The sequence below is a fragment of the Cherax quadricarinatus genome, chromosome 32 (assembly GCF_038502225.1).
Source record: "Cherax quadricarinatus isolate ZL_2023a chromosome 32, ASM3850222v1, whole genome shotgun sequence".
Taxonomy (NCBI): Eukaryota; Metazoa; Arthropoda; class Malacostraca; order Decapoda; family Parastacidae; genus Cherax; species Cherax quadricarinatus.
In genome coordinates, this window is record NC_091323.1 from 6,857,105 (window position 1) to 6,870,673 (window position 13,569).

General features: G+C 40.5%; 1 protein-coding gene across 2 annotated transcripts in view; it reads right to left on the reverse strand.

Annotated features, from left to right (window-relative positions):
* Positions 1 to 279: 279 nt before the first annotated feature.
* Positions 280 to 13,569, reverse strand: part of LOC128690184 (mothers against decapentaplegic homolog 6) — a 108,680-nt gene continuing 95,390 nt past the window's right edge. Inside the window, exons 4-5 of one of the 2 annotated variants that reach the window (XM_070090438.1) lie at positions 6,559 to 6,756; positions 280 to 4,238 (exon numbers count right to left, since the gene is read on the reverse strand). In XM_070090438.1, the coding sequence (XP_069946539.1) occupies positions 3,901 to 4,238; positions 6,559 to 6,756 (536 nt within the window). In that variant the 3' untranslated portion in view covers positions 280 to 3,900. The remainder of the gene's footprint in view (positions 4,239 to 6,558; positions 6,757 to 13,569) is intronic. The other variant, XM_070090439.1, reaches the window with a different exon arrangement.

Consider the following 13,569-nt stretch of genomic DNA (forward strand, 5'->3'; position numbering starts at 1 on the left):
CAAGTGTTAACTGAAACCTTTGTTGGTCATTGTTACCTGAGTCATAAGCAGTTCCAGTTTCCTTGTTTTCTCCTCATTCCAAACATTCGGTAATATTTCTGTCTTATTCAGCTGTACTGACTTCGGTGACATTCTTTTAGCCTTGTCACAATCTGTACTATTCATTGCACATGTTCCTATTTTCTTCACACTGTTTCATAACTATGAGTAGTGGATTCTCTCAGGCCAAAGAGTGGGCTTAGAAATACGTTTTACGTTTTTGAAAATAAAAGGCATTGATATAATCTAAAAGTTTTTAATAAAAATCAAATGTACATGTTCTTAACATGGTCGGCCCATATTAATTATTACATAGTATGCTATGGTGAAGCAGTGGTAGGTAGCATTGCCAGGTTAACAAAAATATAAGGCAGGAAATATCTTTCCTCTAAAATAGCAACCACCCTGTGCTTCTCCACTTAACTTTAGTAACCTCTTATATACATTATGTACAGGTGTGGATACATTGTACAGCCAGTCAAACTCTCAGGTGGGTTAAGGGGGTCAGGTTGCCACAGTAAATAAATGACCTGTGTTACCTCTTGCCTACACCAGCAATCATGGATGTATTGGGCTTTATCCAGGATCCTAGTGATGACAAGAGAGTATGCTCACTTGTAAACGTACAATATCCTGACATAAGACAGAAACAACACATCATATGATTAGCCATTTCTATAGCCTCAAATGGCATACACTCAATTTGGCTCTCTTTGCAAGCTTGCACGCAATATTTAAAAAAGGAGCCATATTGGAGTTCAGGGGTAAAGCTCATTCATCATTGCATTATTCTCACAAACCAGAACACCTGGTATAAAATAAAAGCAATGCTTGCTTCTGTCTCTGGAGTATATTGGAAAGAAAATGCAAATCCCATTTCAGTCACTCAATGCCAAAACATTTATACTATTAACTTAAATGACAGAATCAATCTATAATTCACACTTCTTAGTATCACCAAGTTACCTAAGTGATGATGCTACCCCTACCCTCTTTTGCTCATAACACTCGTAGTGTGATGCTTAAATATGATCATACGTAACTAGATACAAAAGCATAATTCCTCATGATGGAAGGAAGAATGTGTTATTGTACACTTCCAGTGACAATCTGCCTTCATCACATTTGAGGGTCACATGAGCCTTAGCCTTAGCCTCCTGTCACTGATGAAACTGCCTTCCTTACCTCTACCATTAATAGGATATCTAAACTACATTCGTAACAACCATGCCATCAGCTGTCACATTATCCTCCCTTTTTCCATGGCTTAACTCTATATAACCATTGGAAGTGTATCACATTAGATTCATATTTAAAGTTAAACTTTACATGCTACAGGTCAAAATCCTACCTCAAATGACCCTGTAATATCCCTTATGAGGCACTTCTACATGTTTTGGTCCCATCCCTTCCCACAATATTTATCTGTAATCTGGCTTCAAATTCTTAAGCAGCCTAGACTCACTTTCTGACACGATATTTAAAAATTAATAAAATGTGCTCTATAAGCTTCCGATAATAATACGAGTATCATTATTTTACACCAAGTATTCAACCCAAAAATCACAGAAATAGTACAAAGAGTCTTGGGTCAGCCATTTTCCCACCTGGTGAGTAAATCCCAAAGACTTTTAATCATCACTCCCACAGGAGTAAAGTAAGGCTTATTGATTTACCAGCTAGTACAGGCTTACTGAACTTTTCCAAATCTATGAAAACACTCCTCACAACTCTGCATAGCTTTCTTGTTTCACATTAAAATTACTTGCAAATCTATAGTAGTTTAACAATCTCATAACATTATAAGAAAAGTTATATAAACTGAAAATATTTTCTAATACAGTACTAACACTCTTAGTTATAATTTAAGACTTCCTTAGATTCACTTAAAAAATAACTTAATATTTTTGATTGTCACATAACTAGTTTGCTATGTTTTGCTAGGAGTAATTTGTTGAATGCTTAAAAAAAATACTATATATTAATTTAGTATTTAACATGCTAATCCACCCAAAATTTATTTAAATTAAGATAAAAGATAATGATAGGTTTTCCTTTAAATCTATGTGAAAAACCATTAAACGCTTAGGCACTTCCTGGCAAAATAGTTTACTGACAGGCCAACTATGGTACCCTCTGATTATAATGTCAGTAGGTATTTGCTTATGTCTTGTACAAAAGTAATAAATACCAATCCTTTTTTAAGCATTTTAAACATCAAAGGTTATTACAGTATAAATGGAACCACATTCAAGTAAGTATTTATTATCATGACAACTCAATAAATTTGAAGACATTGGCAAGAGGCACTTTTTGAAAAATGAACAAGAAAACTGCAAGAAGTGCTGCTGGCAAGGGCAAGTTTCCATAGGTAATAATTATAATCATAGACTGTACTTAATAGTTATATGTGAAATAAATGGCACATTAAAGGAGTTTCGGTTACTGCATGTTTGCTTCGTTCACATCACAGTAAATATTGTACGTAAAGGGAAAGGTTGGTTATTGTGAAAATGGTGAAAAAGAAGCAAGAAATTCCATATGCTTGAAATTTTTATTTTTTTAATGTATGTGCAGCCAAAGAATAGGAATAGGTATAAAAACACTATATGAGGGCACCAGGGTTTGCAAGGAAGCCATTTGTACTTCAATAGAGTGAAAGATCCTTTTTCCTAAGTAGCACCTTCAGGACATGGACTCTGTGTGCACAGGTCCATGTGTGGCTTGTATGCCACATGCAGTCAGCACAGACTAGTAGCATATTACTTTGCTGCAAATGTAACTTTATCCAAAGGGCAAGCTTTATTTTTTCATTTGACCTTTCTTTATAGAATTTTAAAAAGCAATGCCTCTTGTTACTTCTTATGGAACACATTGCATACAAAGAACTTTATGCATAGAAGAGGCAGGATTATATATGCTAAGCGTCAGACACTTTATGAAAGTGTTGTGTTTCACTGTCACACTAACTTTGTTCATATAAAAATAATTTCAGGATTTGCCTGTAGTACACCTAAACATTATGCAAGATGCCGAGTTCTGTAGTTAAGTGGACAAGAGCCATTCTGGTCACATTCACAAAAGGTAGAGGTAATGCTCTATATTTAAGAGCTTCTCATTACATTAATATTGGAATATTTGAACAAAGTGTTCCATTTTGTGTCTTAAGTATTCTAGCTTTTGCAAAGGCAACGTTTGTTTTTAAAAAAAATTGTATATCAAACATTGAGGATATTGTATTAGTAAATATAAAACAAGACAGTGATAGGAGACAGTAACAAAAATAACAAACAGACTAGATTTCATTACAAGAAAAATCTTTTAACACATGGTGCCCCAATTCACTGGCAAGATAACCACAGAAAAATGTCCAACAAAACTGTGACCCGTTAACTTCAATCTGAAATAATCTTGCACTAAATATTCACATCCACCTATATAGTTCAGCACACTGACAGAGTTGTGCAATAACTCTAACCCCTGATATTACTGAATATCTTGCACTCTAACAATGTCAAAGAGTTTCCAAGTGCACAGGACCCACTACCAGTGCTTATTCGAAGGACCTAAATGCACCATGTTACAGCGATCCTCAGATACACTACACACACTAGCCTTGACTGGGTCAACACAACATGTAAGCTGCCCATTTTAGTGCTGTTTCTGCTGCTGCTGCTTCGTGCTGCTTCAACATGTAGGTTTTGCCAATCCACTGCACATACTTAATGTGATGGCTGCTTCTGCTGCTCCTAATGACTGAACTGCATGTACTCCCTGTCAGTACTGCTGGACCGGCCAGCGGCCAACTGCAGGGAGACCAAGACTGAGTGGGCAATGAGAGAGCACCAAACAGTGATGCCATCATCTTGCAGGGACCAGCAGTATTTCAAGCCAGCAGGGGCACTCAGTGATAACTTGTCGATGGTAGTTAGGTCCCCAGCCTTTTGCAAAAGACACCCGCACAGAGTTCCGATCAATGGGCCCTTCATGCGATAAGTCGGGATGAACAGGAAGTTTCTGATAAAGCCGAGCTTTATCATAATCAAATATGTTAAGAATGTGCCCAGGGGGAAGCTTGTGGACAATAAAGTGGGATCGGGTATGTAATCCTCCGTCTAAAGTTGGAGAGTTGATGAAGAGCGGCACATCTGCCCGATTGTACACCCACACTCTGTCCCCTTCCTGATACAGCACCAAACCTGCAAATATAAATAAAAGCAATTAGATGGATATTTTAAACCATAAACAGAAAGTAATTAGTTACCTGAAAGGATAAGAAATCCTATAAAAAATGCCTAATGTTAAAAAAAAAAAAAAAATTCTCAAAAAGTAGAACAGTGTGAAATGTGCCAGGAGAAAAACAGACTTTATCCAAGCCAATGTAAACATTATTACTATACTGCACAGTAGGGCATCAATTATCCAGCAAATGTTTATTCTGCATTTAACATTATTCAGCATTCTTTTTCATACAGAGGATTTGAACAGATAAAATAGGAAGGTTATGTACACACAATAGAGCCAAAAAAATAATGATGTAATTGCCTGGGGCTTTTGAAAATCCAGCCTAACCTCGCCTTGATAGTACAACATGATCAATAATTAGAGTATCATGGTGAATTTAAGTTTACTATCAAGGAATTTTATTATAATGGGGCAAAAGCTCATCAATATAATGAGTTTTATTAGATAAAAGCCAAAGTAAAAAAATGTTGACTTAATATAAAATCATAAGGATTTTAAGAGCACTGCACTGGCATATGCAAGGTAGGTCCTGCACTCCTAATTTCCCCATGTATCTTAACTTTTTTTTTTTATCTATACCTTATTTAAATGGCTAAGAGCCTCTGGGCAAAATCTTAAGAGTCCAATCCTCAATCCTCTCTAAATCTGAATTTGTTCAGATTGAATTCAGTGTTGCTCATTTGTTACTGGTTAGGTTTGTTTGAGAATCATATTTATATCCTTTTCCATTCATGTCCTATTTGTACAGGTTAGTATTTCTTTTTTAATAATAATATTATTATTTGTTTTCTTCTTATTCTTTTTAGTAATCTTTACAGGAAAAGGGGTTACTAGCCCATTGTTCCCGGCATTTTAGTTGACTTTTACAACACGCATGGCTTACGGAGGAAAGATTCTTATTCCACTTCCCCATGGATGTAAAAGGAAAAGTAATAAGACCAAGAACTATTAAGATAAAATCAAAGAAAACTCAGATGAGTGTGTATAAATAAATGTGTACATGTATGTGTAGTGTGACCTAAGTGTAAGTAGAAGTAGCAAGACATACCTGTAATCTTGCATACTTATGAGACAGACAAAAGACATCAGCAATCCTACCATCATGTAAAACAATCACAGGCTTTCGTTTTACACTCACTTGGCAGGACGGTAGTACCTCCCTGGGTGGTTGCTGTCTACCAACCTACTACCTGTAAAGTATTAGTCAGAGGGCAGAAGAGGGGTTGTTGAGGTGGTTTGGTCATTTAGAGAGAATGGATCAAAGTAGAATGACATGGAAAGCATGTAAATCTATAGGGGAAGGAAGGCAGGGTAGGGGTCGTCCTCGAAAGGGTTGGAGAGAGGGGGTAAAGGTTTTGTGGGCAAGGGGCTTGGACTTCCAGCAAGCGTGTGTGAGCGTGTTAGATAGGAGTGAATGGAGACGAATGGTACTTGGGACCTGACGATCTGTTGGAGTGTGAGCAGGGTAATATTTAGTGAAGGGATTCAGGGAAACCGGTTATTTTCATATAGTCGGACTTGAGTCCTGGAAATGGGAAGTACAATGCCTGCACTTTAAAGGAGGGGTTTGGGATATTGGCAGTTTGGAGGGATATGTTGTGTATCTTTATATGTGTATGCTTTTAAACTGTTGTATTCTGAGCACCTCTGCAAAAACAGTGATAATGTGCGAGTGTGGTGAAAGTGTTGAATGATGAAAGTATTTTCTTTTTGGGGATTTTCTTTCTTTTTTGGGTCACCCTGCCTCGGTGGGAGACGGCCGACTTGTTGAAAAAAAAAATTATTATTTGTATGCTTCAATCATACCCAACCTCATTCTCTGCCTTTACACTGAGTTTAACTTAAGTGGTCTTCATCTTTTGTAGGAAAGATTCCTGCTAAAGGATTAACCAAGCAAAAATAAGAGCTGTGTAAACCCTGGGACTTATCTCACATAACAAATGGAATTAACTAAGTGACAAGAGACAAATAATAAACTTTCCTAGGCAAGCCTCTGTGTAGTAACTTTTTAATTCAACTAACAATACAAGAAAGGCACCTCGATTCTGGGGAAAGACTCTTGATCTTAAGAAATTTAATTACCCTCCATTTCTGCGAATGGAATTTGACAGTTACCCATTCCCCAGGTGCTGTATGACCCCATGGGTTTAGCAGTTCCCGTCAATATAATACAAGCAATAAGCTTGACCAAGTTATTACTTAATATACTTTTCAAAAGCCTCCTTTAAATATATGTAAAATATTACAATCTATCAATTCCATAGCAATACTTACCGAGACCAATTTTTTCCCTAGTCCTTTTGACTTGTTCAGAAGGAGTAGTGTGGGAATGGGCAGCCAGGGAAGCTAGAGAAAGGCCATCCCCATGAGGAGTGTCCCCCATGATGTTCAGGGAAGGGGTACATACAGGGTAGAGACGACCCACACGGTCTCGACCTTCCCAGTAAGCTACTTGGCACCAAGGAATTGAGCCTGTAATAAGAAAGAGTAACTTCACTTACATGTACTTTAAATCAAATTGAATAAACTTGTATAAAATTTAGATGATGAAAATAATAAATAATAAAGCCAAAAAGTGTACATTTAAAAAAGTAATAACAATGAATACACTTCTATACAGAAAATCTTGATTAGCATTATTACTGAGAGGAAAACGTACATAAGATAAATAACGTGGAAGACTGAAGTCTGTATGTATTATTATTATTATAATCAAAAAGAAGCGCTAAGCCACAAGGACTATACAGAGTCTGTATGTATACTTGGCACTCCAGCTGAGGTTCTCAAGCTGGAGGTTCTCCTCAAGCTGGAGGTTCTCAAGCTGGAGGTTCTCCTCAAGCTAGAGGTTCTCCTCAACCTGGAGGTTCTCCTCAACTGGAGGTCAAAACATACAAACTACAATTTTTCCTCGTTTTTTCTCATTTGGGTTTTGCTCTCTCGTTGATTAGTGTTCATTGCACTTTGCTTCACAATTATCAGTACGTACTTATTATAAACACTGAGAACCTCTGAACTTGTAGGCGTCATTGAGCGCCTTTCACGTGAAATAAGCAGTAGTCAAGTTTGATCCGACGAAGGGAAGATAGCTCCAATTTCTTAGATCAAGGTACCCCCCAAAACCCTTGTAAATATATTCAATAACAGAGTAAAAATATCAGCCTGTTGGACTTTCCTTCATATGATGCTGCTTAAATTTGTGTCATCAGATGCAATCGTGACTACGCTTATATTAGTTGAGTCAGACTTGCAGCAGTATCGGAACAATGTCGTGCTTGTGGTAACCATCCTCTCGTTCTACAAATATCTCAACTTTCAAGAAGGGGAGGTTGCCTTGATGCTAGTGAAGGGCTCTTGATACATGGAATTGGAGTTACCCTCCGTTCATATAAGGGATGGGAAACTTTTATTAAGAAACGCATCGCTCCCCATATGTTGCACATGTTCTCACCTATATGTAGTTGGAGGGATCGAATCACAGCTCCTGGGTACTACTTGACCTTGGTTTGCAGCGCTGTATAGCCCTTGTGGCTTAGCGCTTCTTTTTGATTATAATAATAATAATAATTGACCTTGGTTGATACACCTCTATTCCTTGGAACACTCCAGATTCTCTCGTTTCCCAGACATTTTTACACCAGTTGTCTATGTTCACCCATCATTAAAATGGGTACCTGGGCGTTAGTGGACTGGTGTGGGTCGCATCCTGGGACAAAACTGACCTAATTTGCCCGAAATGCTCTACATAACAAGCTGCTTTCTATATTAAATTTATATTTATAATTTATGCTGCCGGAGCTAAGATAGCAACCCTTGATAAGAAGCCAGGCAGCTTCCTTCTACAAGTGCCGGGTTGTGATGGTTATGCGAGACGGCAGGCAGCTAAAACAAACAGCCTGGTGGACCAGATGGTCAACATAGAAGCCTGGACTCAGATCAGACTGAAGGAGCAGAAGAGCCCTCGAAACCAGACACAGATATAACAACAGTTTATTAATGGCATTCTATTAAGACTCTTAACTCATCACCGAATTCCACAAGAAGTAAATTTTGCTTAAGAAATGTTGCCAACAAGAGATCAATACGATCATGCAATGTCTGGAATGTGAGGCAATTCGGTTTAATCCCAAGGAGAGCGAGCTCCAATTCCGTGGATCAAGTACTTTCATTAAAATTCCTTCCCTTAATGAAGAGCTATACAACAGAACCTACATATGTGACCTACTGTTTTGTTAGAAAAGCACTGCTTTGGCAGAGGAGTTGTAAATGAGTGATACACTGCCAAGCAGTGTAAAACTGAATAGTTTGGATAACTTTAAAAATAGATTAGAAAAGTACATAAGTGGGAAAGGGCGTCTGTCGACATGACCTGTCTAAACAAAATAGTAGGCCTACAGTAGTGCTCATCCATTACTTATATGGACTACACAAGGGCAATTAAATTAAAATCGCAAACCACCCAGACCAGTGATTCTCAACCAGGGGTAAATTTACTCCTTGGAGATAAAAAATTACATGGCAAGGGGTAAATATTTGTGTGCTATTTTTATGCAAAACGTGAATAAATTTTTTTTTTGGCCTTGTTTTTCTGTCCCTTTATGATGGCGATAAATTTTTAGTGTGGAAGTAAAGGGGTTAATGGAGAAATACATCAAGTCGATGGTGTTAATGATGGAGGAAATGTTGAGAATCCCTGACCTAGACACTAACATCAGGGATATCTCAATCCTGAACACATTAAATACACGGATATACATACACCTTCAGTACACATCAGTTGTCAGTGAAGAAGTCAGTGTAGTGTAGACAGACACTTGTACATTTACTGAAGAAACGTTTCGTCAGAAGTTGCTTCATCATTCCTAACAGAGGTACAACTAAGAAACGGGTATTTATAGTGGCAAACTTCACGAGAGAGTCAGAGATGAGATTAGGAGGATTTAAGAAGGCCTTGTCAGCAGTGACACATTAAGTGTTCCCTGGTGAAAGTGTTGTGTTGCTGGCTGGTGTTGCCTGAGGGTAGTAGTATCTAGGTTGGGTAGTAAGTGGTTTGCTAAGAATTTGAAAATGCTATAGAAACAGGATTTTTATAAAATGGTGCTGGTTACTCTTATTATGGCGGCTATTCCACAGAAATCCGGTTTCTATACATGGCGGCGAAAGAAAATTAACATGTTACTCCATGCTGACAGGCACTATATTATTATTATTCGTTTCTTGTCTATTAGAATGACTAAAGAAGCCACTTGTGATAAAACGTTTCCTCATTAAAGTCCTTGAATTATGCATGTGTCTACATACTGTCAGTATCATCATACCTCTCCAGTCAGTCAGTGTGATGTCTGGTATTGACAAGTCAATGTTACAGCTGACTTGGTACTGACAAGTCAATGTTACAGCTGACTTGGTACTGACAAGTCAATGTTACAGCTGACTTGGTACTGACAAGTCAATGTTACAGCTGACTTGGCACTGACAAGTCAATGTTACAGCTGACTTTGTACTGACAAGTCAATGTTACAGCTGACTTGGCACTGACAAGTCAGTGTTACAGCTGACTTGGCACTGACAAGTCAATGTTACAGCTGACTTGGCACTGACAAGTCAGTGCTACAGCTTACTAGGCACTGACAAGTCAATGCTACAGCTGACTTGGCACTGACAAGTCAATGTTACAGCTTACTTGGCACTGACAAGTCAATGCTACAGCTGACTTGGCACTGACAAGTCAATGCTACAGCTGACTTGGTACTGACAAGTCAATGCTACAGCTGACTTGGCACTGACAAGTCAATGCTACAGCTGACTTGGCACTGACAAGTCAATGTTACAGCTGACTTGGCACTGACAAGTCAATGCTACAGCTGACTTGGCACTGACAAGTCAATGCTACAGCTGACTTGGCACTGACAAGTCAATGCTACAGCTGACTTGGCACTGACAAGTCAATGCTACAGCTGACTTGGCACTGACAAGTCAATGCTACAGCTGACTTGGCACTGACAAGTCAATGCTACAGCTGACTTGGCACTGACAAGTCAATGCTACAGCTGACTTGGCACTGACAAGTCAATGCTACAGCTGACTTGGCACTGACAAGTCAATGCTACAGCTGACTTGGCACTGACAAGTCAATGCTACAGCTGACTTGGCACTGACAAGTCAATGCTACAGCTGACTTGGTACTGACAAGTCAGTGCTACAGCTGACTTGGCACTGACAAGTCAATGCTACAGCTGACTTGGTACTGACAAGTCAGTGCTACAGCTGACTTGGTACTGACAAGTCAGTGCTACAGCTGACTTGGTACTGACAAGTCAATGCTACAGCTGACTTGGTACTGACAAGTCAGTGCTACAGCTTACTTGGTACTGACAAGTCAGTGCTACAGCTGACTTGGTACTGACAAGTCAGTGCTACAGCTGACTTGGTACTGACAAGTCAATGCTACAGCTGACTTGGTACTGACAAGTCAGTGCTACAGCTTACTTGGTACTGACAAGTCAGTGCTACAGCTGACTTGGTACTGACAAGTCAATGCTACAGCTGACTTGGTACTGACAAGTCAGTGCTACAGCTGACTTGGTACTGACAAGTCAGTGCTACAGCTGACTTGGTACTGACAAGTCAATGCTACAGCTGACTTGGTACTGACAAGTCAGTGCTACAGCTGACTTGGTACTGACAAGTCAGTGCTACAGCTGACTTGGTACTGACAAGTCAATGCTACAGCTGACTTGGTACTGACAAGTCAGTGCTACAGCTTACTTGGTACTGACAAGTCAGTGCTACAGCTGACTTGGTACTGACAAGTCAGTGCTACAGCTTACTTGGCACTGACAAGTCAGTGCTACAGCTGACTTGGTACTGACAAGTCAGTGCTACAGCTGACTTGGTACTGACAAGTCAGTGCTACAGCTGACTTGGTACTGACAAGTCAGTGCTACAGCTGACTTGGTACTGACAAGTCAGTGCTACAGCTTACTTGGTACTGACAAGTCAATGCTACAGCTTACTTGGTACTGACAAGTCAGTGCTACAGCTTACTTGGTAATGACAAGTCAGTGCTACAGCTTACTTGGTACTGACAAGTCAGTGCTACAGCTTACTAGGCACTGACAAGTCAGTGCTACAGCTTACTTGGTACTGACAAGTCAGTGCTACAGCTTATTTGGTACTGACAAGTCAGTGCTACAGCTTACTTGGCACTGACAAGTGCCAAAACAGTGTGGTGAGAGCATCAACACCAGCCAACAGGAGTGAGCGCAGTGTATGGCGCCAGCAAGTCAGTAAAAACACTTGATGCAGAGAGTTTATTCGTCGAGGAGCTTCATACAATGCAGTGTAATGGGTGGTCACAGGTACCCCTTGGGGCCAGTGACCATGTGGTTCTAAGCTTCGAATACACAGTAGAGCTACAAGTGGAGGGAGAAGCAGGAAGGCCAGGACGAATGAAACCAAACTACAAGAAAGGGGACTACATAGGAATGAGGAACTTCCTGAACGGGGTTCAGTGGGACAGAGAACTGGCAGGGAAGCCAGTTAATGAGATGATGGAATATGTAGCAACAAAATGCAAGGAGGCTGAGGAGAGGTTTGTACCCAAGGGTAACAGGAATAATGAAAAAGCTAGGATGAGCCCATGGTTTACCCAAAGGTGCAGGGAGGCAAAAACCAAGTGTGCTAGGGAATGGAAGAAATATAGAAGGCAAAGGACCCAGGAGAATAAGGAGAGCAGTCGTAGAGCCAGAAACGAATATGCACAGATAAGAAGGGAGGCCCAAAGACAATATGAAAATGACATAGCAGCGAAAGCCACATCTGACCCGAAACTGTTGTACAGCCACATCAGGAGGAAAACAACAGTCAAGGACCAGGTAATCAGGCTAAGGAAGGAAGGAGGAGAGACAACAAGAAATGACCGTGAAGTATGTGAGGAACTCAACAAGAGATTCAAAGAAGTGTTCACAGAGGAGACAGAAGGGGCTCCAGAAAGACGGAGAGGTGGTGCACACCACCATGTGCTGGACACAGTGCACACAACCGAGGAAGAAGTGAAGAGGCTTCTGAGTGAGCTAGATACCTCAAAGGCAATGGGGCCAGATAACATCTCCCCATGGGTATTGAGAGAGGGAGCAGAGGCACTATGTGTACCCCTAACAACAATATTCAATACATCTATCGAAACAGGGAGATTGCCTGAGGCATGGAAGACAGCAAATGTAGTCCCAATCTTTAAAAAAAAGAGACAGACAAGAAGCATTAAACTACAGACCAGTGTCACTGACATGTATAGTATGCAAAATCATGGAGAAGATTATCAGGAGAAGAGTGGTGGAACACCTAGAAAGGAACGATCTCATCAACAGCAGCCAACATGGTTTCAGGGACGGGAAATCCTGTGTCACAAACCTACTGGAGTTCTATGACATGGTGACAGCAGTAAGACAAGACAGAGAGGGGTGGGTGGATTGCATTTTCTTGGACTGCAAGAAGGCGTTTGACACAGTTCCACACAAGAGATTGGTGCAAAAACTAGAGGACCAAGCAGGGATAACAGGGAAGGCACTACAATGGATCAGGGAATACTTGACAGGAAGACAGCAGCGAGTCATGCTACGTGGCGAGGTGTCAGAGTGGGCACCTGTGACCAGCGGGGTCCCACAGGGGTCAGTCCTAGGACCAGTGCTGTTTCTGGTATTTGTGAACGACATGACGGAAGGAATAAACTCTGAGGTGTCCCTGTTTGCAGATGACGTGAAGTTGATGAGAAGAATTCACTCGATCGAAGACCAGGCAGAACTACAAAGGAATCTGGACAGGCTGCAGACCTGGTCCAGCAATTGGCTCCTGGAGTTCAATCCCACCAAGTGCAAAGTCATGAAGATTGGGGAAGGGCAAAGAAGACCGCAGACGGAGTACAGTCTAGGGGGCCAGAGACTACAAACCTCACTCAAGGAAAAAGATCTTGGGGTGAGTATAACACCAGGCACATCTCCTGAAGCGCACATCAACCAAATAACTGCTGCAGCATATGGGCGCCTAGCAAACCTCAGAACAGCATTCCGACATCTTAATAAGGAATCATTCAGGACCCTGTACACCGTGTACGTTAGGCCCATATTGGAGTATGCGGCACCAGTTTGGAACCCACACCTAGCCAAGCACGTAAAGAAACTAGAGAAAGTGCAAAGGTTTGCAACAAGACTAGTCCCAGAGCTAAGAGGTATGTCCTACGAGGAGAGGTTAAGGGAAATCAACCTGACGACAATGGAGGACAGGAGAGAT